The 27,740-nt window shown below is 50.2% G+C and overlaps 1 protein-coding gene across 6 annotated transcripts; it reads right to left on the bottom strand.

Annotated features, from left to right (window-relative positions):
• Nucleotides 1-151: 151 nt before the first annotated feature.
• Ca-alpha1D (Ca[2+]-channel protein alpha[[1]] subunit D) lies at nt 152-27,536 on the bottom strand. Of its 6 annotated transcripts, none has more exons than XM_026813125.1 (42): nt 27,043-27,536; nt 21,244-21,852; nt 21,034-21,139; nt 20,153-20,292; nt 19,971-20,077; nt 19,688-19,840; nt 19,252-19,448; nt 19,077-19,180; nt 18,767-18,930; nt 18,587-18,689; nt 18,365-18,510; nt 18,207-18,280; nt 17,998-18,149; nt 17,808-17,925; nt 17,646-17,738; nt 17,452-17,572; nt 17,238-17,329; nt 16,134-16,303; nt 15,967-16,073; nt 15,643-15,893; nt 15,410-15,576; nt 15,257-15,344; nt 14,700-14,807; nt 11,557-11,664; nt 9,776-9,828; nt 9,555-9,701; nt 9,262-9,463; nt 8,909-9,178; nt 8,685-8,768; nt 8,433-8,621; nt 8,272-8,374; nt 8,026-8,174; nt 7,737-7,961; nt 7,462-7,666; nt 7,268-7,401; nt 7,100-7,201; nt 6,931-7,029; nt 6,751-6,869; nt 6,479-6,676; nt 6,250-6,293; nt 4,372-4,499; nt 152-4,294 (listed from the first exon to the last, which is right to left on the bottom strand). In XM_026813125.1, the coding sequence occupies exons 2-42, from the start codon at nt 21,543-21,545 to the stop codon at nt 3,941-3,943; spliced, it is 5,976 nt and encodes a 1,991-aa protein (XP_026668926.1). In that variant the 5' UTR covers nt 21,546-21,852; nt 27,043-27,536; the 3' UTR covers nt 152-3,940. The 6 variants fall into 6 exon arrangements, with proteins under 6 accessions (XP_026668926.1, XP_026668921.1, XP_026668925.1 ...); XM_026813120.1 differs by lacking the exons at nt 6,250-6,293; nt 27,043-27,536 and adding exons at nt 4,894-5,355; nt 5,571-5,881 and having other exon boundaries at nt 21,244-21,545; XM_026813124.1 differs by lacking the exon at nt 11,557-11,664.
• Nucleotides 27,537-27,740: the final 204 nt, after the last annotated feature.

Genomic DNA, 27,740 nt, shown 5'->3' on the forward strand with positions numbered 1-27,740 from the left:
GGAGACGAACGATCGTCTTGTAAGTAATGTAACATAAATACGATGGGAACCGATCGTACCGAAGGCATATACTTAATAACAGTTGATGACAAATAAAAATCGTGGAACCTTTGAAATACTTGCTCGAATTGGCAGAACCGGAAAAAGGAGGTCGTTTGAAATCCTTATATTTTTAATTTGACACATTTTTGACAACATTAACAACAACAAATTTTTTTTTCTGTTAGTTCCCTTCTATTTAGCGAATACTGTCCATGCAGTTCCTTCCTCGTTCTCGCCAGACTCCTTACAATTAACGCAACATTGTCGAAATGTTTGTCGACGATCTGTCTATCGTTCGAACGACTCTGACCTGGTTTTAGTATTTCGATCAGAGTTTGAATATCACATCGGTCGAGAGGACCTCTCAGGGTTTCGAATAAACAAGCGTTGGACATCGTGATCTTTCGCGTGTCGAAAAACAGAAGGGACGTTTACAATTACAATAAGCCTGACGGCTACGTCGATTTCGGAATCTTCAGCCTCGTCTTCACACACATTTTTCTTCTCATTCACTTTCAGAGACAATATCAGAATGCGCGTGACCGACCATCTCGTACCGTGCGATCGCACGCTCGCTTCACCTATACACGTGTGTACTCGTTTTCATTCCGAAGAAGCAGGACATTCGGATGTTATTTTTACGTCGCTTTCGTTCGCCATTCAACTGATGTTATTACGTACTCGCAATCGAAAGGAAAAGGTTCTCGACGGGATATATATATATATATAAATAACGAATAGGAAGCAAAAGTGGAGCGGCGGAAATCGAAAAGGAAAACGGCAGTATATCGTGTGCGTGTCCGTTTGTTGTGCATCTCAGGGTCGCGGATCTTACACAGTTAACTTTGTAAAATATCGACTATGAGCAGAGTAACGAGACTCGGGTACGCGTAAACATTTTATAATGTCCGTCCTTATCTCTTTGAACGCGACGAGCCTGGTCCCCCGACTGCCAAGTAGGACGCATACGTCCGAGACGTTCATCGACAGATCTCAAAAACGTACAAATAATACTGCCACGGACAGTACGCGTCCAAAGCAACAGTTTAATTGTACGTCTGTTCGATTGATTTTACTCTCGACGTTATTGCATAGACGATCCGAATACTCGTTTAATTGTGCGTAATCGTATTGTTCGCATTGCAAGTATATTAAAGTACAAATAATCGTGCGCGTACACAAGATTCTCGTATCGTTCCTCGAAAAGACTGCTATTTCTATTATACATTCTAGTATACAACGGCTAGATGGAGCAATAAGAAAACTAAAAAAAAACAGAAAAAGAATCGGAACCGGCATCTAAACGCGCGAGACAATGAAATGTGTAGAAAATGAAATGCGGAAGAGAAATTGTGTTTTCTTTCCGTTCACGCAAACGTCGATCGCCTTCGTGAAAAGTCAAGTATTTTGGTACCGTATCAAAGATCGTAATAAGAAAAGAAAGGGTGCGAGCGAGTAGCGTGTGTGAGTGCCAAAGTCGTGGTGTCGCGCGTAAAGAGCAAGACTCGGACGTTTCAGTTGTTTGTTCTTTTGGTCCAAGTCGAAGCAAACCCAAAGACCAATTATGTAAATAAAAGAGAGTAGAGGAACGGGGAGACACTGATAACGATGATACGGTCAGCTAGTTTGATCCTGATCGATGGTCGTGTATTCGCAAAGTGTGGAGGATTGCCGGCGAGACCGAAAAGGAAGGCATCGGGAGGATCGGTGAAATTTTGCGTCGAATCGCGAAAACAAAGTACATAGGTAGACGGTAGATACTACCGACACCGATGTACCAAGCCGTCGCGTCACAGAAGCCGCGCGCTTCGACGATGATCAGTCTCGTAACATAGACATACATGTAGAAAACGTTGGTCTCCCTAAACGCGTCTATTAAATATTTAAGCGACGATCGAATCGTCGTTAATTCGACGGTACGTATGGTAATTACGGTAAGAATTTGTCCTCCTCTACATTCTATACGGATCAGTGTAAACACCACTTTACAACAGTATAAAAAGATCGCTATAGACATAATCGTGTTAAAAAGACGCTGGAAAAACGAGTACGAAAAGTCGACTATTTAACTTACACGTATAACGCGCGAGTAGATTTTTAAATTGTTGCGTACGTACTTGTGATTTGGAACGCGTTTCTACGATTCCGACTACGTCGGGGCTCCTCACACACACCACCTACCTAACGCCTAATCGTAATCTATATCGTTATCGTTACGACGAATTGGTTACCTCTAGAAAGGAGGACGCGTACGTCGATTTATTCGTTTCTCTTGAAATTTTTAAATAACGTTTTAGTTCTGTTTGGTTCCCTTGTTGACTCGCGTACTTCTTACGCCACGTACGTACGTATTATACGCATTAACGTTTACGTGTATGTACGTCTCCTAATTGTATATCTAATCGTAAAAGATTGGCCGTCGATCTCGAGTCGCACCGATGCGCGTGAACGAAAGAAAGAGCCGTGATCGGGACTCGGTGAAAACCGAAAGGTCGGACGTGCGTGGAACCGCTTACGGCTGATTTAATTCGCTTATGGTACGCACGACCCGGCCGAAGCAAGAACGCGTTATACAGAATCGAAAGGAGATGCGATACAAAGAGTAGCGAACGTGGTTCTGAGAAATGCCGTCGGTTAAAATTATTGTCCGTCTGTCGAGACAGTGTAAACGATATCTGTTCGTTCGATAACGTATTCGGAGATGACACAATTAATTGTTCGGTGGGACGTCCACAGAACCACGCGACCATCGGACGTCTGGATCCAGTTTCTCGCGTGTCCCCCCATCTGTTCACCGTTCAGTCGTACCGATCGAATCCGATGCCGATCGATCAAAAATCAAAATTCTTGTCACGTAAACGAGAGCACCGTCGCGCGATCGTCACAAGTTTCTCGCACACGCAAACACTCGCACGTCCTCCCGCGCGTGGCTACAAGAATATACAGGTGTGTGTGTGCACACAGTGGATCGTAAAAATTGCGAGTCGAAAAAAGGGAAAAAGGGCCGGATAAAATGGTCGGAACGGTGAACATTCGATAGAAAAGATCGACGCGCGAGCGACACGCGGCGTTTCTCTGGAAGAGAAGATTCGCCCTTGCCAGGCGGAGAGCGAAATTACGAACGAATCTTTTCCGTGCACCAGTGCAATTACACTCGTGAATCTGGCAAATGCAACGGAGCGAGTCACTCGTCCTCGTGTCGAGTGGGGCCGCGTATGTACGATGACACGCGACGAACGATGATGATACGCGTGCATCTATAATATTAATATTCGTATGTGTGTCACGATGCTTACGACACCACGGCGTGCACGGTGCACGCTCGACGCGCGGTAATACTACGAATGTCAGTACTTTGTCCAAGTCGATAAACGTCTGCTCTGGTCCGAAAGAAGTTACAGATACTTAGGCACTTGTTATCTCGTCTAGTGATCCATCGTACGAAGGGCAATAACGAGTTTACATCGTACGGAACGGTGATTCGAAGGAATAATTGTGTACGACGAGAAGGAGAGCACAAAGAGTTCACCTACTTACCTATGTAGAGCTAGCCGTTCGAAACGCGAACGAGCAATTCTTTTGGAATTAACGTCCTGGTCCTGATACATCTTGTACCCACTTATACTATACGCGTATCCTACGTCGGCTGACTTCCGCTTACGGTCGTTATTGCTCGCGTTTCCCTTTCGCTCTCGCTCCCTCGCACTCACTCTCTCACGCACTCCCTCTCTCTCTCTCTCTCTCTCTCTCTCTCTCTCTCTCTCTCTCTTTCTTGAACTCGTTTCCGGCGATCGGATTCGACCATGCAGCGTGTCTGTTCCGTAAAAGCTGCAACAAAGTTCGTCACACGCGATGGCACAAGCTAGGAACACGCGATCTAGGGACGATGATCGCACCGCTAAGAAGGTGGAGGTTGCTGCTGTCGAGTCGATTGGTCCGAAGTCGTTGCCGATTGCCCGTCGCCGCGGTAATAACGTCGCGGCGGGCCGGGCTGTTGTTGCTGCTCCTGCAGCGGCTGGTAGCCGATACCGGTCGGCTGTTGGTTCCCGGGGTACACCGGCGTCCATTGCTGATCAATCCCTTGTTGCAGCTGGTACGACAGCGGTTGGCCGCGACGTTCTTGCAAAAGTAGTTGGTGAGCCGCTCGGTCCATCTCTTCGCTGGTCATGTCCAGGGCTTCCTGCATCTCCCGCGACGTGTACCTCACGAAATCCGGATCGCAGTACTTGCCCAATCCTTGCTCGACCAACACCTGTACGAACGAAACGGGTCGCGACCGGGAAGGATTTATAATATGAATCGAATCGTAACTCACGAATCGCCGCTTACCCGACCGACCAAGCTCTCCGCGCTGCCGATGACCTCGAAGTTGGGCTTCCGGTCGGCTGGACTACCCGGCAAACTGTGGGACAGGCGCTCTGCGCCGATGGTTCCGTTACTCTCTCCGGCCCAGGAAACTGACGAACGAGGACAAGACCCGTCAAGGATTTGAAACTCGTCGCGTTACGTTCTGCCTGAACGAGCTCGTAGCACACGCACACGTGAACACGCACACACCGAGCATAGCTAATGATTGCGGTTGCCGACAGGTCTGAGCGTAAAGCTGTGTGTATTCGCATCGCACAGGTTTGGCAGAACGCATGCTTCGAGCGGCAGTTCGTTTACCCGGTCCGGGTCTCTCTTATCGTACGTATCACGTGCGCTGTCACGGTGTGGCGAGATAAAGATAATGTGCAGATGAGGTCGTCGCGTCGCGTCGCGTCGGATCGACTGATCGATGCAGAATGTTCGGAATATGGGAGGGACGGTCAGATTAGTAGACAGGCGTGCATTAATCTCGGATTCGCTAACCTCTGCCGTGGTAAGAGGCCCGATGCGAGAGACAGGAGGCGCATACCCGGTGCTGTTGCGGATCGACATCGGCGAGGAAGCCGGCGACGGCGATCGCCTGGGTCTGAGCCAGCTTCAACCCGTTGGCAACGCTTCGCGCGAACCCCGTACTCGCGGAGGTCGTTGAACTGCTCGATTGACCGCCGCCGCCCCCGTCGCGCTCGCGGAAGCTCGACGGCGCCGACTTCCCAGCCACTAGCTCGAGCCCGCGCCGACCCCGAATTCGGCACCGAGACGCTGCTGCCAACTCCTGCCTCAACGACCCTCCGCGACGCCCTCCGCCGCCACCGCCGACCTTCGCCGGAGACTTAGACTTGGACGAGTTGCTCCAACCACTAGACCCTCCGGAACCTCCTGACACCGACAAGCCGGACTCGCTATACTCGCTCGTCGCCGACGAATCCCCGTCCTCGCGATCTATGGCTGCGGTACATTCACCCGACAACCGATGTTCTTTTTATTTTCTCGTTGATCGAGGGAATCGAGAGGCTATATAGAACGTTACTCTCCAAACAAAGATATGATCTGACAGAGATAGATGTAGATACATAGCTGACAGGCAGATGGACAGAGAGAGAAAGAAAGAGAGATAGAGAGAGAGAGAGAGAGAGAGAGAGAGAGGAAAGTGTAGATCGTACCGTGATTGCTCCAGACGGCACAATCGACGCAGCAGCCCCTAGTCGCGTAACATCGCGTCCCATTGGAAGATGAACCGAGGCTCGGGCTGGTCGCGGCTGTCGACGTGTTCGTGCTCGACGCGTTCGTGCACGTGGCGATCGACGTCGTTGCGCTGTCGGACTTGCTGGACGAGATTTGCACGGAGTGCAGAGTGCCGGTGCTCGGATCAATGGACGGGGGTGGGTTCCTTCGGGGTGGTGGCGTCGGTGGGGTCAGCTGCCGCTCGATTCCGTCCTGAAGACTGCTTCGAGAAGCAGTCGCGCGACGCGGCCAACACAAAAGAACGGGCAAAAACCACTGTCTTAGTTAGTCGGACGATCGTGGTTATCGACATGCCTTCTGTCTGCGGTGAACCCTCTCGCCGATATCGCCGACTATCGGCGATACGCGATCGGATCGCGTCGCGTCATGCATCTGCGACGCGATGCCACCTCCGTTCCGCACCACTCGTCGACGAGATCGTCGAGCGTCCCGCGCGGCGACGGTTAGTTTTTTTTAGTAAGTAGTCACAGTGATAGTATACATAGTGTACTGTACGTAGACTATATAGACTATACGCATGCAAGCGCGCAAGCGAGAAATGCTATTCGGTCGAGTAAAGCCAACTATGTCCACTTCCATAGCCCTAACTTCTCTTACCATATTCACTATTCGGATGAAGGTAGTTACCGCTACCTGGACCGCTGAAACGTACAATTCACCGATCACTACGACGCTCAGGTCGTCCCACTCGTTTCCCCACCTTCTACTTTCTCTCGATCGAGATTCTACTTCGCGATCGATCGGATAGCCGATGCCTGGCGCCGCGCCGGCTACACTAATTCTTGTTCGTTCTCGTTTATATCCGTTCTGCCTTTGTTTTACTTACTCGACCACTTTGTACGGATGACGATGATGATGATGCTGCTGTTGCTGCTGCTGCTGTTGGTAGGGTTGATGACGGCGATACGGTTGCGACTGGACGGGATTCCCGAACACAGCCAACGGCCTCAGCGGTATACTCTCCTCGATCCCGGTCAGCTTCGGCTCGATACCCATCTGATTCATCGCGCTGTCGCTCAAACCGCTGTGCATCAATTTTTCATATCGTACCTTTGGCTCCTCCCAATCGTTCCTTAATTATATATCGATTAAACTGACCCTGCCACGTTCGGCACGACCTGATGAGACCTGGCGGTGATCTGATTCGGCGCGTCGTGCCCTGCTCCTCGCTGAAGCGACGAATACGGTAGGAAGTCGATGGAGTTGGTCGGTGACGCCTGCGAATCGAAGTCAATGACCGCGTATACTTTGAATATTTTACGGTCCCGCTACCTTTACCTTGCTCGCCGAGTTTATCTTCAACGACCTGGCTCGATTGAAACCGTGATGCCCCTTCTTCATGCTCGACCAAACGCTACCGAACAACGAGTGATTCCTCTGTGAAACAGAAATCGGTCATTGAGACAGAGTCAGATACTGGGAACCCGTGGCACCTTCTGACGCATACCCTGTGCATCGGTTCCGGGTTGTCGTCGAGCAACTCTTCCAAATTCCCGGAGATAGCCCTCTTCAGCTCGGGTCCAGCTTCGTGAAGAGTTCTCAGACCAGCCTGGAACGACAATCGTCGGATAGAACGAAGCTACGCTACGTCGCGTGTTCTCGCCAGTGAAATTACCTGAAGCGTGACGGTGTTGTGACATTCCTTGTCCCCGTCCTTCATTTCTTGCTCTTTGCGCTTCTTGAACCTCCTGAAGTAGTCCTGGATCAAGAAGGTCGCGTAGAACTTGCCAACGGTCACTTCGTCGTCGCCTGAAAGAGAAGCGAAAGGTGATTTAGCAAAGCTCTCGAGCAGAAGAGAGAGTCGCGTACCTCCAGGTGGGGGTACCACTTGATCCAGAAGCCTGGGGCTGGTCCTCTTCCAGATCTTCTTGATCACCGCTCGAAGTTCCGCGTTCGCGTCGTCAATGTTCCCTTCGGTTTTTATTCTCAACGACGTTCTCACCACGGCGAACAGCGTGGCGTTGAACAAGACTGTCCCGTCGCTGTTCAACGGCATGTTCATCGACACCAGCCTCTGAAGAAATGATCGATGTGAGACGCGAACCGAACGGAAGATCGGAGAAACCGAAGAAAAGAATACTGACTTTGCACGCTACGCGATGTGGACAGAGTTTACCGAAACCTAAGGGAGGGGATATCTTTCTAAGGAGGGTGACCACGTCGAGATGCTTGATGCGACCTTTCGCGTCGGGATCGTACTCGGACCAGAGACGGATGAACTCGTCTAAGTGGTGGGGACCCAAGATGGACCAGTCCCTCGTTAAGTAATCGAAATTGTCCATGATCACGGCGACGAACAGATTGATGATCTATGAACGACATCGATCAGAAAAAACGATCGAGCAAATCGAGAATGGCAGAGGTGAAACTCACAAGAAACGAGCACAGAACGTAGAAAGATATAAAATAGGGAAATGCAATATTGGATCCGCAAGTGGGACCCGTTTCGTCGCTGGCCGGATCGCACTTTACTTTGTCCTCTTGCGCGGTACAGTCCATCATGATCTCTTGCCACGCCTCGCCTGCGAAACATCGTCATACGTGACTGTACCATCATTCTTACGTGAAATCTGTTGCGGACATGTGCAACGATACATGTATATAAAGGTAGAGGCGTACCCGTGGCAGATCGAAACAGAACTAGCACGGCTTGTGGGAAAGATTGGAAATTGTTATTTCTGTTGATCGACGTCTCGTCGTCGATCGCGATCTTCCCAAACACCTGGAAAAGCGTCACGTTTTCTCTTGGACAGTGATCGAAAGATTCGGTGATCGCTTACCTGCATGCCGATCACGGCGTAAATGAAAAAGAGCATTATGATCAACAGAGCTACGTATGGCAGAGCTTGAAAAGATTTGATGAACGTCCAGAGAAGCGTTCTGATACCCTCTCCCCTGCTCAGTAACTTGACCAAGCGCATCACGCGGAACAGGCGAAAGAAGTTGATGGAGATGATGGACGAGCCGGGCTGGAACACGTTTGCGTTACAAAGTTACGAACGAAACGAAAGTCGGTCTACGAGCGAACTTACGTTGACCTCGGAGTAGACGATGTCGATGAAGCTTCCGAGAACGATGATGAAGTCGAACACGTTCCAAGCGTCTCCGAAATAGTTCTGCAACGAAACGAAAATCTCGCAGTTCGGAAACGGTCGAAGCACATGCATCGTTACAACTGCGGATCTGATCCGCTGATACGTAAGAAAAACAGTATCTGCGGAGCATACAGAGAATGTCTGCCCGGAATGTTCTGTACCTTGAATCGAAAGGCCGCCAGCTTAAAGATAAATTCCAACGCGAAGACCGCCGTGAAGATCATGTTAAGAATGTCTAACGCTTCCGTGTAGATCTCCGGTTGACGGTAAAATTTCATTGCTAAAGTCACCGTGTTGATCATGATCAGAGTGAAAATGGTGTATTCGAACGGCTGCGACGTGACGAACCACCAGACTTTGTACTGTATTCGATGCTTGGGTATGTACCGTCGCACTGGTTTCGCTTTTAACGCGAACTCGATGCAGTTCCGCTGCGAGAGGGTTTTTACACGCGATGTCAGAGATACTCGTCGCCTGGTACGTAGGTAACAACAGCCACGCGATGCCCTCTTACCTGATTCTTGTCGAGCTCGCAGTTTTTGTACTCTTGCTCACCCTCGTTCTGGAAAGTGACGATAACGAAACCGACGAAGATGTTCACCATGAAGAATGCTATGATAATTATGTAGATGATGTAGTACGCAGCCACTATCGGCCGGAAATTGTAAATCGGCCCGTGATTCTCCTTGTTCGAGTCGATCGACACGTCCAGCAATCTTTCATGGTCATACAACGAATCAATGAATCTCTGACGAGTTCTCGTGCGCTAATACGTTTCGCGACACGTCCTACGACTCGTGAACTTACGATGGCCATCCCTCGAAAGTAGACACGGTGAACAGCGTGAGCATTGCCTTGGCGACGTCGTCGAAGTGGAAACGGTTCTGACACCAGTTCCTCTCCTTCGTCACGGGCTTGTTGATGTTACCGTCATCGAACTCGAGATACGTGCCCCTGCGAAATTAATTCGTTTCACTCTTCGCCCCTCCGCTTCAAACTTTACCGTTCGTACGCTCGTCCTCACTTACTGGCATTCTTCCTTCGTCATTTTCGATGCATCGGTACAATAGGAAAATTTCCCCTACACGACACAAAAGTTCGATTAATACCAGGATCGCAGAACGACCATTGAAAGCTGACACGTCGAACCGCTCTCGATATCGCTCGAGTACTCTACGACCGTTTCCAACTATTCAGACCGGATATCGAGCGCGGTCGACGGAACGCCACAGGTGTGATCGTTAGGCCATTCTCTGGAGCGAAATCAGTAGCAGCGAACGTGATCGAGCAAAGTAAAGGAAAGATCAAAGAAAATTGTTGGCAAGTGATAGAAATAAAAGAAAGGTCATTCCGTTGAACGTGCACATTACACACACATATAATATCGGATATGCGATACGTCTAGACATGTACAAGGTACGTATATGCCGTGGTGCGGGCTGTCTCATTTGGCCTACGTCGACGTGGTGCGCGATCGAGATCGATCGTACCGAGAACGCGTTTGAAAAAGTCCAAGAACAGGATTTCTACCGAGGTCGACCGAGAGTCGATTCGTTCTAACGAAGCGACGCGCGTGCTCTAAGGACGGGATCACACGCGTGTCCGCGTGTACATTTTTAGGAACGACGAGCTTGGCACCGTCGAGCTTTCGACGGCTCGGGAAAAATGATCGAGCGTGGGTCTCTCTTGCCGCCTTCACACGCTACGATGATTTCGTACGAGATTCTACGTGGCCGTAGGGATTGGTTCAAAGTATTTGAAACAACGTTCGACGATCTCACGAGCGTCATGCATCTTCGGATCTGACCGGAATCACGATCTAAAGAGTAAATCAAATTAAAAACTGTTTCGACAGTGACGTTTCGATGCTATCATGCGTAAAAGCTTCATTCCCAGCGTCGACGGTAAAACTTGCGTGGCTCTCTGTCGAGCGTACTCGTACGTGACCGTGTCGTCTCTGTTCGAATTCGTACACGGCTATACTTTCGTCAAGCTTTCTTCCCTTCGGCCCGTGTTCCCGGCGAAGCATTAAACGAAATCGTCGACGGTGTACATTACCGTGCTCGAGGGTGTTATCGCCGGCGCAAAGACTCTCTGCAAAGGGTAATATCGGCAGCGACGATCACCAGAATCGTCGACTTTTCCTTTCAACGTCTTCGCGAGAACGAATTCGACGGATCGCGGATCTTACGCGAGATCGACCGACTTGAAACGTCAAACAGATCGCGATCCCTTTTACTCTTCGAAAGCAGCTACGCGCGTTTTTTATGGCCGCGTTGTTCGTAAGATCCAGTGGTCAGCTGGCAAAGGGAGCACGCGTGACGAACAGACGGAAATGCGGTGATCGTCGTTGCCAATGTTCACCTTCGTGGAGGCAACGTTCAGGCTCAGTGAACGTTGCGACCGATCGACGTGCAGCGCGTCGCGAAAGCCAAAGGGTGAAGCGTTTCCTTCGGGAGGTGGTCTACGCAAGATGCAAAAGCGTCGCGGTAATCAATCTTCTCGATCCACCGGTACCCCGTATTTCGCGAAGGAGATTCACGCTTTTTGAGTTTCCGACCGTAATTCGTCCGCCCATCGAGAGTAACCGTCGAAAGAACAGAGAGAAGAAATAAAATCTTGAGAGAAAATAGCGATGTAAAAGAAAATAGAGCCGAAGAGGCAGGAGAAGTGACAGTAGTAGAAGATAGAAGAAGAGAAATAAATGAGAAAGAAGAAGAAGAAAATGAAGAAGAAGAAAAAGAAGAAACAAGTTTTCGTTCGCTCAGTTTAAACTTGAATCTTTCTAAGTGGTGCTGATTGGCTTTACCTTGAACAGCTGTACCCCGATAACAGCGAACATGAACTGTAGGAGATAGGTGACCAACATTATGTTGCCGATCGTTTTAATGGCGACAATCACACACTTGACTACGTACTTTTTACGCAGTTGGTCGAGGGCAGGTGAGCACAGCGAGGAACGCGGGATCGTGAGATAGACAGACAGAAAGAGAAAACAAACAAAAATACAAGGTAGCATTAATCGGGGGGTCGGATAGTATCGCTCGTGCAGCTAGCTAGTTTATCGCTTGATTCAGGGGTTTTGGGGCTTGGGAACTCTCTTCCATCAATTTTTGTCTCTTAAACGTTCCCCCTTCCTTTTCGTTACACCGTACCGCGCCTTCTCTCGTTCTATCGCATTTTTCCCCCGTTCTCCTTATCTTTGATCGTGAACTAAGCCCTCGCCATCCATCCAACCCACCAGTGCTCGATGTTTTTTCTCGGCAATGCACCTATGGGGCCTCGCACGAACTCGTACTGACACGCGTTGCGCCGAATCCCTCCCGCGATCGGTCGATACATCGGTCAATCGATCTGAACGGATCCTTCACCCTCTCGCACTCTTTCGGGCTAGATCTACCACATGGAAACGGTGCAGATTTCTCGGAAATTTCGGTGCACCTATCGACTATCTCTAAATCCTATAAACGAGACGAAAGAGAACATCGTTCCAAACGAGCCAGGCCAAACATAAGTGACTACAATGATCGGCGACAGCGGCAAACGTGACCCACCCGGAAGACCTACGACTACGACCTACGCGACGACGACGACGCCAAGAGACACGGAATTCTCCTTTCTTTCTTTCCCTTTCCTTTCCTTTCCTTTTCTCTCTCGTGTTAATATCATAGCGACACACCACTGCAACGCTCAGCCGGCACGACCATGCAATTTTCAAACGATCCTCTACTACTGTATCGGCTTTGTGTTCGTTTATCGTCTTGTGCGTGTCGTTGTTTCACGTGTCTTCGACGCTTGACCATCGCGAAGTAATTCAGTAGTACGAGCAGCAATACCTGTCAGCTGGTAAGTAGTAGCGCCGAGCATTGGTCGGACGCGAGTCTTTCGATTTGAATCATCGCTCGACGATGGTCAATCGTCCTCCGTTCATTCCGCGCCCGTTCCAAAATTACGTGCCTGATTAGTCTTTCAGCTATCAGCTAATAAAGTCTCGAGCGACGAAGAAACAGAAGGAGAAACAGACAGGAAGAGAGAATGAATTGTGTGAGTGTACGTGTGTGTTTTCGTGTACGAGAAAAAACAGAGACAGAGAGAAAGAGGGATATAGATAGAGAGAGAGAGAGAGAGAGAGAGATAAAGAAACGAAGCTACGAAAGCCAAAGTCGAAATAGCAAAGACCTTGAGTAAAATCGTTTCCTGTCGTGACATACACACATATGCACACGTATAGATAAACGATAGGTATAGTTGCGATTTTTCATTCAATCCCCAGTCTTTCCCCCACACCCCCTCCCGATTACTCTACTAACGTAAATCGGTTATACTACATACTTGGCATGCCGTGTATCGATCTACGTATATACTATAATAGATGTATGTTATAGACGTTCGTTGCTCAACGCGCAGAGCGAAAGAAACGTCTATCGGCGAACTTCTATTACGATCGCATCTTTCCTATACATATGTACTATGTATGTATGTGGGGCAGATGTGTAGGCACTGACAATAAGCGCCGCATCTAATCGAAAGAGACAGATTATGACAGGCATGTCCAAACCGCTGTTTCGAGGAGCGCTCTTGCTGGCTACTGAGCACTCAGCGGAGAATCGTAAATTAATAGGCAAATGACTCAGTGGCTGATGGACGACCATACCCTGTATGCAAGTCTGCTATCTATAGTCCACTACAAGAAAGGTTCTATGCATTTTTCTTCTAACTCCAGTGTTGAACGAGTTAAGTACGATTAATCGGCATTTTATGGGTGACTGACAAAATTCGGTCGTGTCCCACCGTCGAAACAGCAAAAAAATTTCGTTTCTCCTCAAATATTCCTAAAGATTTGGACCTACGGGAAAATTGCATACGACCTTATTTGTAGCTGACGACTAGAACCACAATTTTCGTTTGAAACATTTTTCAATATGACGAACAAAAATTTTTTTAAATAAACATTTTTCTTAATACCGTGGAACGAGCGCTCCCCGTGGACATGCCTGGATCATGATCGTACTTATTGTCAGACTTGGACGATTCGCGCGCGTTTAATTCGATATCTTCTCGATGAAAATGGATTCGATGGAAAGAGAGAGACAGAAAGAGAGAGACAGACAGAGAGTCGATGATCAATCGGTTCCCTGGAGTAGCCCCCACGCAGCGGTCTTTTACGCAAAATTCCGTCAAAGTTACGCCCAATACCGGAGACTATTAGGTCGAAGCTGAAAGCTGGTCACAAGCGGAATCGTTTAGTCATTCTCGTTTTCAAAAGTTAGCGTAAAAGTATCTCGGATGGGGGCTCGAGTTACGCGTGAGTACAGGGAGGAACGCGCATAGTGTATATCTTTGGGAAAGAAGAAACGAAAAGGTAGTTCCAGTGACAGGTTTCGGGGTGGGGGGTGGGGGGTTGACAGAGAGAGAGAGTCGAGACAAGAAACCCAATGATCATAAGTTATAATATGCGCAAACAGTTTGTATCACAGGGAAGGTACCCAGAGGTGCATCTGTCGGAAAAAACAACGTCTGCTTCGTGCTCCCGAGCCTCTCGACGATCGTTTCCCCTTTGAACTCATTCTTGATAAACAGCGAAAAAAGAGACGTGGGTGATCGTCGAGTAGCCGGGACGTCGAGCAAAGGCGTACCGAGGTGGCAAAACGAATTTGGTAGTAGTGAATTTGGTGATGGTGAATTATTCTGGCGTTGCATCAAACGAATGTGAGGTAATGAACGGACAAGAACGACGACGATATACGAGTACGTACAATACTATTGCAACGTATATCGGGGATCGTAAAAGAGGGCTGAAGGGTCGACAGACTGAGGGTCAGAGGTTCTGGTACATCATATTATTATACGTATATATGCCGTTCTAGTGTACTACGTAAGGTTCTTTCGGAACTTCGAGTTCCAGGACGTTTCGGTGTGTGTAGGGGGGGATGGGTGGCCTGGTAATCCTACCTTGAACAGTTGTACGCCAATGACGGCGAACACGAACTGCAGGAGGCTGGTGACGAGGACTATGTTTCCGATAGTCTTTACCGCTACGATGACGCACTGTACTACGTGCTGGGTTCAACATCATAATCATCATGTAAATTCGCTCTTCGATCAACGGGATTACGAGTACCGGTCGCTTAATTCGTTAATATCACTCTTTATCTTCTTACGGGTTAATCGTTAAATCTCGGGTAGTTTTCTTTCGTCTAATCTCGCTGTAATACCTCGTTTCCGAGTCGCACAGTGAAGTCGCAACTTTTATTCTACTGACGATCAAACGATCATAGAATTCATCGAAACGAATGCGCGACGCGGAAATTGGGTGGGAGAAAAAAATCGGTATTTCGCTTTCGTAAAGAGCAACCGGAGACAGGGTGATGCTAGCCTCGCTCAAACGTACGCGACTCTAATCGAAACTGAGCTGGCTCTGGCAAACGTTATGCTCTACTTCGGGACGCACGTATCTACCGTGGGGTCGAATTGTGGTGGTGAACGCGCGTAAAAGTGAGGAAGAATACCTTCAGTCCTTTGGCACGATTGATGGCGCGCAGTGGCCTCAACACGCGTAGCACACGAAGAACCTTGACGACGGAGAACGCTCCCGAACTGCAACACGATCATCGAGATGAATGTCTTCATCGAATGAACAACGATCCAAAGTAGCTACTCACCTGAAAGACATGGAGATGAGAGACGAACACACGACGAGCAGATCCAACAAGTTGAATGCCGATCGACAGAACGCGCCGTCGTGTATTATGAAACCGTACGAGATCATTTTTAAGCAGATCTCAATCGTAAACACCGTGGTGAAAAAATAGTCGAACTTCAGTAAGATCTAAACAGAGAAGTTCACCGCTCGAAATTAATCGGAACGAATCGAACGAGCGACGTTTTCCCTCACCTGATTCCTATAAGACAAAGCGCTGAGTGGGTCCTCGGCCGCCAGCATCGCCGAGGATATCATTATGCAAACTAAGATCACGTTGCCGAAGTAGCTGTGATTGCAGAGCCAGTGGCAAAACACTCGGAATCTGTTCGTCTGGGAAAATATGAAGAAGGCGGAGCCGGCCGGGATCGGCTGGGTCTTCGTAGCCATGCTGTACTCGGACATTCTCCGTGGCCTGGCCGAAACGCCTTGGTCCGTGCCATCGTCTGCGCAAACACGTTTCCGTGAACTCTTTAATACGACATTCGTTTTTCTTTCGACGTAAGACCGAACGCGTACCGTGCATCTCGTTCGGTTCGATGTCCTCCTCTTCCTCGGCTTCCTCGTCGGACTCGACGTTCAATCGCACTTTGGCGTGACCGTTCATGTCGTCGCTCTTCTCCGATCTGCAGGCCCGTTCAAAATATAAATCTATCTTGCGATCGATCTGTCGCGATCAGACTCACGTTTCGGTGTCGACGGCCGCTTCGTAATCTTCCATCGTCTCGTTGGGATCGTGCTCGGTCCCACCGCCTTCGTCCTCGGCCCCAGTACCATCACCTCCGTCATCGTCACCATGTTCACCGCTGACCTCGTCTCTGCTCGGCGAGCCACTGTGAGATTTATTCTTCTCCGCCTGAAGCGAGAACATTGTCGTTCGCTAGATTCATGCGGGGCCAACGTGTCGGACGTCGTTACTCGATCAGCTGGACGATCGGTCACGGCCCATCGTCGTCGAACGGTCCGTTCGAACATACTCGTTCCAAGGATTCTGGTCGAATTTCTAGGGGCCGAACGAACCCCCAGGGTCGATACTCGGCGACCGTCGACTTTTCATTGGGTCATTGAAAAATCGCGAACGATCGAATCTCGGGTGTACACGCTTTGGCTCGTTCGACGCAACGGCTCCGTTCGGCACGTTACGAAATATCGCGAAAAATAGAAGCGGAGGCAACGAAGCGAGATAAATAGAAAACTGACAGTGGTGCGACGTACGTTTCTTTCGATAACGGTTTTAATTGCGGAGTATCGGTATTCGATCGGGACGACCTCGATTCCGCGTGCGTGCTTCGTGGAGCTCGTGGTATAGCCGACCACACCGATCAAGGGACAGTTTCCACCGATTTAACGACCGATGACCAACCGTACATCGTATTAACGATCGCTCGAATCAATTACTTTGAGCTCTACATTCCAAACGACGATCCGATTGAAATCGTAAAAATCGTGTGTATCTGATTAAGAATGATTTAAACGAGACCGTCTTTACCTCGAACCGGATTAGACAGACGCGTTTACGGCGCGTACATCAGGGAGATATGTACGCAGGACGATATTTGCACGCGTAACGAGCGATAAAAACTCGGTCGAGCGACGACGCCGCGTCGACGCCGGCACTGGCGTCACCGGAGCGTCGGCGTCGGCGTCGGGATGAGGTCAAGACGTCGGTGATTACGAACGAACGTCCTCCCTTTGAAAACCATAAAACGACTGGCATTCTAATCTTCTCCGCCCTCGAACGGGTTTGTTCGCGGCACGAATCTCGGGGATAATAATTGAAGGAGACTCACCTCTTCCTCGGCTTCCTTTTCGATGGCAGTCAACGATTCAGCGTCCGCGAGATTGTCCACGGCGATGGCCAAGAACACGTTCAGCAGTATGTCTGGCGGTGGTCAGCTTTCGTCAAGGATCATTCAACCATTATACTCGCGGCGAACGTAAACTCGTCGACGCGGGCGAGCGCCCGGCATTCATATTTATTACACGTTGTACCGAAAAGGATACAGTTGCCGCAAATGAAGAGAATGATGAAGTAGAAACAGGCGAGCATTCCAAAGCTCGAGACACCGCCGTACGCTCTGATACCATCGTACATAACGGCGTTCCAGTCCTCACCGGTCAATATCTGACGAGCATTATTAGCATACGTAGAAACCATTTCGTATCGTTTCACGCTTTAACGAAGACTGAAAACTTACTTGAAAGACGGTCAGCAGACTCTGCCAAAAACTGTCGAAATTGTGACGAGGCTTATCCTGCAGATCGGTGAAGTTAAATTTCCCACCGAATACCTACGAGAACACACGGTAGATACGATCAAACTGGAAATCGTCGACTCGCTCTTGAACCGAATCGATTACCTGCATGCCCAGAAGGGCGAAAATTACGATGAACAGAAAGAGGAGGAGCAACAGGGACGCGATCGATTGTATCGAGTTCAACAGAGAAGCCACTAGATTCGACAGCGATCTCCAATACCTGTGAATACCGCGGATACCGAATGTAGTTCGTTTGACGTCTCGTCGAACTCTCGCGTTTACAGAGACTTACTTTGTCACTTTAAATACCCTGAGCAACCGGACGCAACGGAGAACGGAAACGCCGAGCGGTGGCATCACGTGAGTGTTGGTGAGAATCATCTCGGTGATCGAGCCGATCACGACGAAGCAATCGAAGCGATTGAACAACGACACGAAGTAACCCTGCATCGTGACGTTCGACGTTATTCAGATTCTCGAAGCGGATCAGCGGATACTTACTTGAAATCCTAGACTGTACATCTTCAGTATCATCTCCATGGAGAAGAGAGCGATGAAAAACATGTTCGTGATTTCTACGCATAGAAGAGAACGCGAGGGTTTGCGAAAGAGATCGATTTCAACGGACGAACGGGAGCGAGTTAGACAGTTGTTTTTACCTTGAAAATCGTCCAGCCAGGCCGGCTGATTATAATGTTCGGTGGCCAGAACACCGGTGTTTAAAAACACCAAAACGATGATTAGCCAATAAAAGACCTGCGACTTGACGGCTTTTCTGCAGGCCCGCCTCATTCTTCTGTTTACTCTGTCAATCGTGATTTACGATCAAAGCCGACTGTCGCGAATCTCGCGTGCAGGGAAACAACGACGAATCGTCTTACCTGTCGAAATCTCGCCTTTTCCTCTTCCAAACGGATTCCTGTTCGACCCCTTCCTCGTCACCCTCTAATTGACCCGTGCTCTCCATCTCGTTCTGCTGATTCGCTGGACAAGGGTAACACTTCGATGTAGACTTTGCTCTTTGTCTCCTTCGTAATTCGCATAAAACTCTGCAGCGATACCTTCTCCGTCCTGCATCCTCCGTTCGTCGGTCTCCGGCTCGATGTCCTCGGCTTGCGTGATCCAATCCAAGTAACCCCGTAGGTCGTCCTCGATCTGCTGCTTCTCCCGGAGCTTGTGGAAGTCACCCCTCGCTTTCGCTTTCTCTCTCTCTTTGGAGAACTCGCTAGGTCGAGCAAAGTTACGAGGTTTAGAATCTAATTTAGAGAGGTCTACCGCTTGGTCAAAGTATCGACGCATTCCCGAGTGAAACTGCAAGCAGCGTCAACCGAACAAGACGAGCGCGTAGGACCGTTCGCTTCGTACACTCACCCGGACAACACACCGAGAATCAGGTTCATGACGAAGAAGGCTCCGAGTATGACCATGGAGATGAAATAGATCCACTGCCACGAGCTTCCCATCGCGTCTTCGATCTGAGGAACGCGCATGATTAACATTCGAAGGGAACGAACAAGGGAAGACAGGAACGGATGGTTCCGCTTACGCTGTAGAGGACGTCGGTCCATCCCTCGAGCGTGACGCACTGGAAGACCGTCAACATGGCCAGACCGAAATTGTCGAAATTAGTGATACCCCAATTGGGACCGTCCCAGAATTGCTTGCTGCAACTGTAACCGGGCCCCTCGTTCTCGCACTGATAGCCGCCGGTCCCACAGGGCACCGGATCCTCCATCAGCGCACCTGCGAATCAGATTTGAAACGTTGCATTCTTTGGCAGCGTCTCGGTGCGTCAGGCCAGTGAATTCGCGGATTCTCGTGAATCAGCTGTTTACCGCCGGACAGGTTCGTTGCGAGTATCGTGCTAAGAATAATTAGACGCGCTGAATCACGTCTAAAATAGCGCAAATCGCGTTTTGCGAACGGGATTGCCCTGGCTTCTTGCGATCTCTCGGATCGGTCCTTCTCTCCCCGATACTCACCGGTGATGTTGTGCCTGCACGTTTTATGCATTTTCCCAGAGAACAGTTCGAGGCCGATGATGGCGTAAATAATGATGACGAACAGAACCAGCAGAGCGATGTGGAGGAGGGGTATCATCGCTCTCAAAATAGAGTTTAGGACCACTTGAAGACCTGCACAGATCGGCGAACGAATTTGTCACTTTTTCTCTTCCCTTTCGGCGAAACGACGAAACGCGGTCGTTCCTTCTTCGCCTTTCGTCGTTCGCCGTTCGAGATCTACCCTTGGAAAGGGAAATCTTACTTGGTACACCGGAGACCAGCCTGAGAGGTCGCAACACTCGGAAAGCCCTCAACGCTTTCACGTCGAAGCCTTCTTTCATCAGTATCGACAACACCGTGCTCACCATTCTATAAACCGACGAGAATGGGAATCAAACGACGTCTCGCGATCCTCGTCGTCGTTTGCAAAAGGATCTTACTCACCCTATCACTACTATCGAGAAATCTAATATGTTCCACCCGTTTCGGAGATAAGCGCCCGGATGAGCCACGAAGCCGTAAGCAATGATCTTCATGACGCACTCGGCCGTAAAAATCACAAGAAATATATACTCTATTTTTTCCTGAAACAAATTTTCATCCGTCATTTCTCGTCCGAACGGACGATCGAGAGCTCGTCTCGCGAGAAGTTCAGTGGACCAATTTCGAAGGTCGGATCTCGAGAGGAGAACTATCAAAAGGAGAACGCTTTGCCCATTTTCGGGTTCACTGGTCGGGACCCCGAATTTGCTCTCGGACCACCCGTACTTTGACCGGCGAAACGTATTTTGGCTCGTCTCGCCAATTTTCAAAGGGTTCGCGTCGATACGGCGAAGACGATCGAGCCGTAAGGATTTGACGATAAAACGCGAATCTCGAATAAAAAATGAACTCACGATCAGACGCACCGCGCACGACCGCCCGCGCGGTATCTACCCGGTGTGTACCTAGGAATCACGATAGCGCGGAACGATGAATACCAGTGTCAGCGGGATTGAACAATTATCGAAGTTTCACCTCCGATAAGTTTCATGCCGTCGACCCTATCTCTTGGACGCAGCGTTTGTTCATCGATACCCGATTGGCTCGTATGGTTCGACGAACGAAACTGTTGTTCTTATTCTATTCTCTATTATTAGCTCGATCGAAATTCCTTGGTTCGTCGGGGATCGAGGACTGGTAAACTACTGTAAAGACGTCTGGCATCGATCTTTTCGTAAAGTAGAAGAACCATGGCCAAATCCGACTCCCCTTATTAGCGTAAGAGCGGCGTAAAGGAGAGACCGTAGACGGGGTGCCAGGAGTCGATGGGACGAATCACTCACCAAATACTGATTGGTCAAATTAGAATCGCCGTAGGGGTACGGCGTGTAGACTGCCAGAGCGACGCAGTTCGAGAATATCGTGAAGAGAATGAGCCACTCGAAAGGTCTGTCGCGTTCAAGATGGTAGCTAAGGAAAATGAAACCAAAAATCTCTGCCCGTTCGTTCGACGACGGATTCCGCCGCGTAAGCGAGCCGGTTGAAAAGGATACTTCCATTCGACGACGTCGATGCACATTTTGCGCATGGGATTTTTAAGGGGTAAACAGAAAAGGGCTCTGACGGGTCTGTCGGGCGGCGCCTTGCCGCCCCTGCGCGCGGGCCTCTTAGGGGCGGACTTGGCGGCGCCGGTGGTGGTCCCGATCGTTTGTGACTGCGCGGTGGCCGGTTGTCCGTCCTGGGCAGTTTGAGGGTCATGGTGCTGCCCGAGGATGGGGGGGGTCGCGGCAGTTGGCTGGGCCCCTGGCAGCTCAGGGGGGCCCAAACCCGAGCCCCCATCCCCCCCCGCGCTCATCGGTCTCTCCTGTGACCAGAGATCGCCTCCGTCCTTCCTCCCCTTTCTCTTCTTCTTATCCTACCCCTTCTTCGCCGCTTCCGCTTGCTCCCTTTTATCCCGACCTCTCCGCCTCCTCCTCCGCCTCTTCCTCTTCCTCGCGGTAAACTCGCGTAGGCACGCTTCTCTGGACCCTGGCCGGTCACGCAGACGTCCGTGCAGACGTCCGACGACGCCGATCGACGCTCTCTCTCAGAGACGCCCCACCACCCGCTGCAGCTCGCCGGCATGCTACGGCACTGGGCTCTTTCCGACCTCCCTCCGTGACCTAAACACACCCCAATTTTATCACTCATCAATCAAACTCACCGTCGACCGACTTGTAGTTTTCGTTCGTTTCATAACAATAATTTTAATTGACCAACTCGTTCACGAATTCCATTTTCGTGGCTCGAGGATCACGAACCTCTCCCGATTTAATTGTAGCGACCGTAGCGATCAGAGGGTACGCGAACCAGTCAGTCGCCAGACTCGAATTCTTTCATATCGTGTACTCGTACCTCATACGATCGTTGTCGATCGTCGCACGGAAATCGAATCGAAAGCGTGGCGGTCGCGTCGAACATTCGGCGAGTCCGGGAGTCCGGGATTTATAGCGGACTCGCGCTATATTTAGTGAGTCTAAATACTAGAGAGCTCGACCTACTCGCGCGCGTGCTTCTTTCCGTTCCGTCGCGTACACCGTCTCTCCGTCCTTTATTAATCCCTCCTGAGCCTCTCAAACATTTTACTCCGTACAAGAATTACTCGTTTCCAAAGAACTCCCACTCGAATTCCTTCCGTCTAATTCACGCTGCGCGTCAACGACCAGATTCGGTTCATGCGTTCATCGAAAAATTACGTGTACAATCGACATTCATCCGAGTCATGCATACTGGATGGATACCGCGAACGTATTACGATCGTACGCGCGGGGGTACGCGACGAGGAGCCAGATGGCGAACGAGAAGGAGAAAAATAGAGTAGCTCGCGTCACAGGAAATCCTGTTTTCATTTCGATCGAACATCGATCGCCGCTCTCCTCGCGTCGAGCGAGCGTAAAGACGCGCTCGCAGGCCACAGCCACCGACCGACGCTGGTGCTAACGAGTTAAATTTAGTACCCCGGCTTCGCTCCCACGGAGGCTAGCTGGGCCTGCTGGCACGCGAACTCCGGTCCGATCCCTTTTCCTTTTTGTTACACTTTCCGTACGCGTGCCGCCCTTCCGCAGTTTCATAGTTTTGCAAATGACGCGTCACACTCACGGAATCAACCTACGCACCTGCGATAAACACGGGAAAAATCAATACTACCACGGCGCGTGTACTGGGCTCCCGGGAAAATTTTTCCGTTCTTTTACGAGCATATCTATCTACAAAGCAAGTAGGACGATGTTCGATCGAGCGCGAATCAGGTCGATCCAGTTTCGCCCAGCCAGTTTCTGATCCGACGATCGATGGACCGACCAGCTCGTCTCGTTTTATTGACGGAGAAACTAATTACCAGTGGGTACTGACAAGGATTCACAGAGCCGAGCTTGGCTTCCATTAATTATCGTCATGTCTCGGAAGCGAAACGCGTGGATCCGACGCTCACGTCGACGATAGAAAAGATCTTTGTGAACAGATCGCGTTTAGATAAAGAGGATACGCGTCGTAACGTCGAAACCTGAGGGAAACGACGGTCGCGATGATTCGCGAGTCGATGGGCCGATCGTGTACCTACGCACGTCGTCCGAAGCATTGTGTTTCCGTCGACTGTGCAAAAAACGAGCCGTTACTCGAAAAGATCGGTTTCGCGCGAAAAGAATGAACGGAGCACGATAGCGTATAATCTCCGAGCGAGATGAGCAGAGAACGAAGGAGCATCGTTTCCGGCGCAATGCGTCCTTCGTGAGTCTATCGTCCGTTGACTCGAGCACAGTTTTCCAGGCTGATATCAATATTTCAGCGTCGTAAAGTCGTATCTCGAGTCGCTGGAATATCATCGACGAAACGTCCCTTCTCCCCTCGTCGGAGCGTCTGGAAATCTGCGGACGGATCCTCGCGAAAGATCGAACAACGAGACGAAGGGTCCGTCGCTTGGATCGTACGCGAGATGGAGTCGCGGGAGACAAACGTTTATCGGGAAATACTCTGTGCCATGCACTTCCGCTCGTTTCCGAGAACCAGAGATATTTTCGTTCCCAGCTGTGAGACCTACGTTCGCTCCTAACTGGATTCCTCTTGTTCACCGTTCAACGAATCAGTCGATAGTCGTACTCGATTATATTGTGTTTCGCGTTCATCACGGTCCATAGGAGGCTGCGGAGCTTATTAACTGCGGCGCGTGCATTTCAAAGAGAGGGCTTTAAAAATAGTTGGTGCCGTGGGTCACGAGAGTACGAGGCGATATCCCGATCGGCAATCTGCAGAATCGACTTTCCTTCGGTGAAAGAGACACTTGTAGCGGCCTTCTCTCTTTCGATCTCACGTCCCAAGTGGACGACGCCCTTGCGGTTTGAGCTCCGCGCGACCGCTCGCCTACCCTCCTACACGTCCGGTCGTGAGCTCCTCCGACCGTTCGACGAACGACGTTAACGCTGACTACGCGTTATTTATCGGCTCGAACGAGACCTCTCACCGTTTGCTCCTCTTCAATTCCCACAGAAACTTTGTTTCACGAGAGTGATCGTCGGACGAAAAGTCGAAGTAAAGTCGACGGAGTTTCCCCGGGTGTCGAAGGACGTCGATGTCCGTTCGACGGTAACGTGGTGACCTCGTTCAGAGAAAAGTAACCGATGTTTCTGTACCGGTGAAGCGACTCGCCGACGGAAACGCGATGAAATCAAAATTCAATGCTGTATCCCTCTCCTCGATGAGTCCTCTGAACGCGAACAACTAATGACTCGACGCTCCTGATTCGATTAGACTCCACGTACAAACGCAGTAATCGATGCGGAGATTTTAACGAAGTTTCTCAATCAGGTGCCTCGAACGTAACGACTCGAGTATTGGGGTTCGACGAGAATCGAGATTCACCTATCGGCTGTTGCGCGTGTACGTACGGCGTGTATCGCGTGACTCTGACCACACAGTTCCACCTGTTCGATACAGAATATCATTAGCCTGAATATCGAGCGAATACACCGTTCCCGTTTTTCGACGCCGTATCGCGTCGCGCCGACATACATCTTTCCTACTTCCGAGCTTTCACCGTTCGCGAAACCGCGGAATCATAAAGTGGCGTTCTCCTGACGACTTCGGTCCTTGAGGTCCTTCGGTTGAACGTACGAAATCGGTATACAATCAATTGTATACGTTCTCAAAAACGTCACACACGACGAGAGCGTTTTGCCTGATCTATCGGTAGAGAAGCTCGTTCTCGCGTAGTTTAAGTTTTCACGAGGAATCCTTTGGATCTGGAGATCGAACGAGTCCGAATTCAATTCAAACAAACGTATTTTAATTCTCGTCGAGAGCCGACGGAAGGAAATCACATTCTTCCGAATAAACGTTGGTCGCGGAACGAAACCGCGATTTCATTTGCGAAATATACAGTGTACGCGTACAGAAATCATACGTATCTCGGCTGACCGTTCACGAAAAATATGATTTGTGCGTTTAGATCGAAGTTTTTGTTCTTTCTCAAAAATTGAAACACAGACCGTGAACAACGTATCTACCTCGTTTCCGACTTTTCCAGCTAGGCGTCGATCCCAAGAGAGAATAGACATGCATTCGAGTCTCAGGAGGAAGTTCGTCACGCGACCCGTTCGTCACGATATCCAGCGACGTCGTTCGATACCGACGACTCGAGAATACCGACTAGTCCCGACGGTGATGTCAACGTCGACAAAAAACAGTAATGGTCTGGTTCATCGGAACAGGTTCGTAAAGATCACGATCTTAAAGATCTACGCGGTCTCCGTTCGACGAACCGTCAACCCGTTCCGTCGGTCACCGTCGGTCGTGCGAATCGATGAATCGTGAAAACGGACGTCGAGTTCCGAATCATCGTCTCGGGAACACAACTAAAAAACGTCAGAATCTCCAACGCGTAAAAACCATCGGCTATGTAAAAACAAAGATGATCAGCGCTTCTACAGTTAGAAAGAGTCTCAAAGTACATAATAGACGAACGCACGATCTATTAATATCGTCGACCGATCACTCGCGATGCTCAGCTTTAATTCTGATCAAAATCTCGATGGTTCACGGGTAAACATTGAGCATCGGTGAACCGACACGAGTTTCAGTTCGCGTCGTTCGTTGATCGGAGAACATTCTCCGGTCAGGAATTTTACCGGGGCAACTTTACCGAAAGACCTTCTACAGAAGTCACCAGCTGAATAAGACACTCTGGCCGATGTCGCGTACGTACATAGAAATACCACGCTGGCCTTTCAGTGGCATTCAGGTCTTTTTTCCTGCTTTCCGACTCGTGTCAGGGATCGAACTCCTACGAGAGCGGAAGTAACGGCGCTTTCACGGATCGTTCGATCGGTCCTCGATCCGACGAGAGAAACGATCGAGGGATACTTGCGGAGGGTGAGACGAGGAATCAATCGGTCTCTTCGCGGCTGGAACCGTACGCGTACTCGCGTACTTCGAAATGAACATGCTCCTGGCGCCAAACTCGAAACGCCGAGCAGAAATTTCACGAGAGCTGAGGAGAGACAGAGATCGCGCAAAGGTGTTCGGTCGTCGGAGCTTACCGCATATCTTGGAAGAGAGCGATGTCGTTCGAACGATTTGTGTCGCGTATCACGTGAACCGGGCGTATCCGCTCGTCATATCCGTACTCTGTCGACGCACTCACGTCTCGACCATCGAGTCCTTGCGCTCGCCTTGTCGTCCTCCTCCGACGATTTATTACTCGCGCTCGTTCTCTTCACGTTGCACCGTTCGAAGCTCCACGGACAGGTTCGAGATCCTCCGTTCGTCTTCGTTCGAGTCGGTCGAAAAGGCCGCTTTCGCGAACTCGCGCTACCGCTGCCGTTGGAAACACACGAGCAGAAACATCGCCGCGAACACCGCTGACAGACACGACACGTACACGCGTCTACCAGCGAGCGAGCATCGCTACGACCGCCACGGTTTCCCACCACTCCTTCGTCTCGCCTTCTGTTTAAACTTATAAATAGATATCTGGGTGCGTTCGATTATATTTATATGTACGCGGACGTACGTGTACGCTTTTAAGTTCCTACACCCTCGCGCGTACGCGGACACAGAACAGCGTGCCCTTTCGCGAAGTAAGCGTATCGTTCGCGATGCGTTTAGTTACGCGTTACATACACACACACACACACTCTTTCTCTCTCTCTTTCTCACCCTCTCTGGCGACTGTCTCTTCCCGTTCCCACCCTACCTCGTCGTCGACTCTCCCCTGGTTTCCTAGTTCGAGCAAACTCGTCCAAAGGAAATTTCTGATTCCCGTTACGAAACGTTCAGAAAACGTAAACGTAGAGAAGCTCGATGGGAAAGAGTGAGCTCACCTTCTCGCTGCGTGCCGCTCTTCTCTCATACTACGGTGATCGTCCACAGCTCGCACCCTCGCGAATCTACCCGGTTATCGTGGCGACCGAACCAGCCAACGATCTCCGAACGCAGGCGACCCTCGACGATCCAGATCTAGGTTCCCCTTTTTCTCTCTCACCCTCGATCTATGTCGTACCTCATTCGTCGCACTCACGGAAGTTCTCTCGCGAGGGTGAAACGATACGCGAACCGTGTATCGAGAGCCACGGTGCGAAGCACGGATCTCGTCTCGGTCGGCCGTATGAGTACCTCGACCGAGAGACCCGTCTACCCTTCCCGAGACTCGGAGAGCTCTTTGGATTCCAAAAATTCGGAAGAAATACGCCAACGACACGACGTCGACGACAATGAACACGACGCGACGTCGACGACAATGAACACGGCGCGACTCGTCGGCGACGATAACGACGGCACACGACACGTTCGCCTCGACGATGTGCTGCCGGTCCGACGAGAGCGACGCCTGGCGTCGCGACGCCCCTCGGCGACGTAGGACGGCTGCCAGCGCGACGACGCGACGCCGAGCGTCGACCAACGTTCCTCGTTCTCGACAATTTTTTCGGCCGCACGCACGGTCCGTTGAAATCCATCGCGTACTCGCGATATTGATAAAAGTGATCGAATAAAAAGAACAGACAAAAGTGATTAATTCATT

This window comes from Ceratina calcarata, unplaced genomic scaffold (assembly GCF_001652005.2).
Source record: "Ceratina calcarata isolate Rehan_Ccalc_2016 unplaced genomic scaffold, ASM165200v1 scaffold310.2, whole genome shotgun sequence".
NCBI lineage: Eukaryota > Metazoa > Arthropoda > Insecta > Hymenoptera > Apidae > Ceratina > Ceratina calcarata.

Excerpts from the sequence above, each read along its gene's own strand:
- Ca-alpha1D (XM_026813120.1), bottom strand. The coding sequence starts at position 21,545 with ATGAGCGCGGGGGGGGATGGGGGCTCGGGTTTGGGCCCCCCTGAGCTG. Across the intron at positions 18,511-18,586 it reads AAAAGGCGAGATTTCGACAG|AGTAAACAGAAGAATGAGGC; the intron begins GTAAGACGATTC and ends CACGATTGACAG. Across the intron at positions 9,829-11,556 it reads TCGGGGTACAGCTGTTCAAG|GGGAAATTTTCCTATTGTAC; the intron begins GTAAAGCCAATC and ends TGTGTCGTGTAG.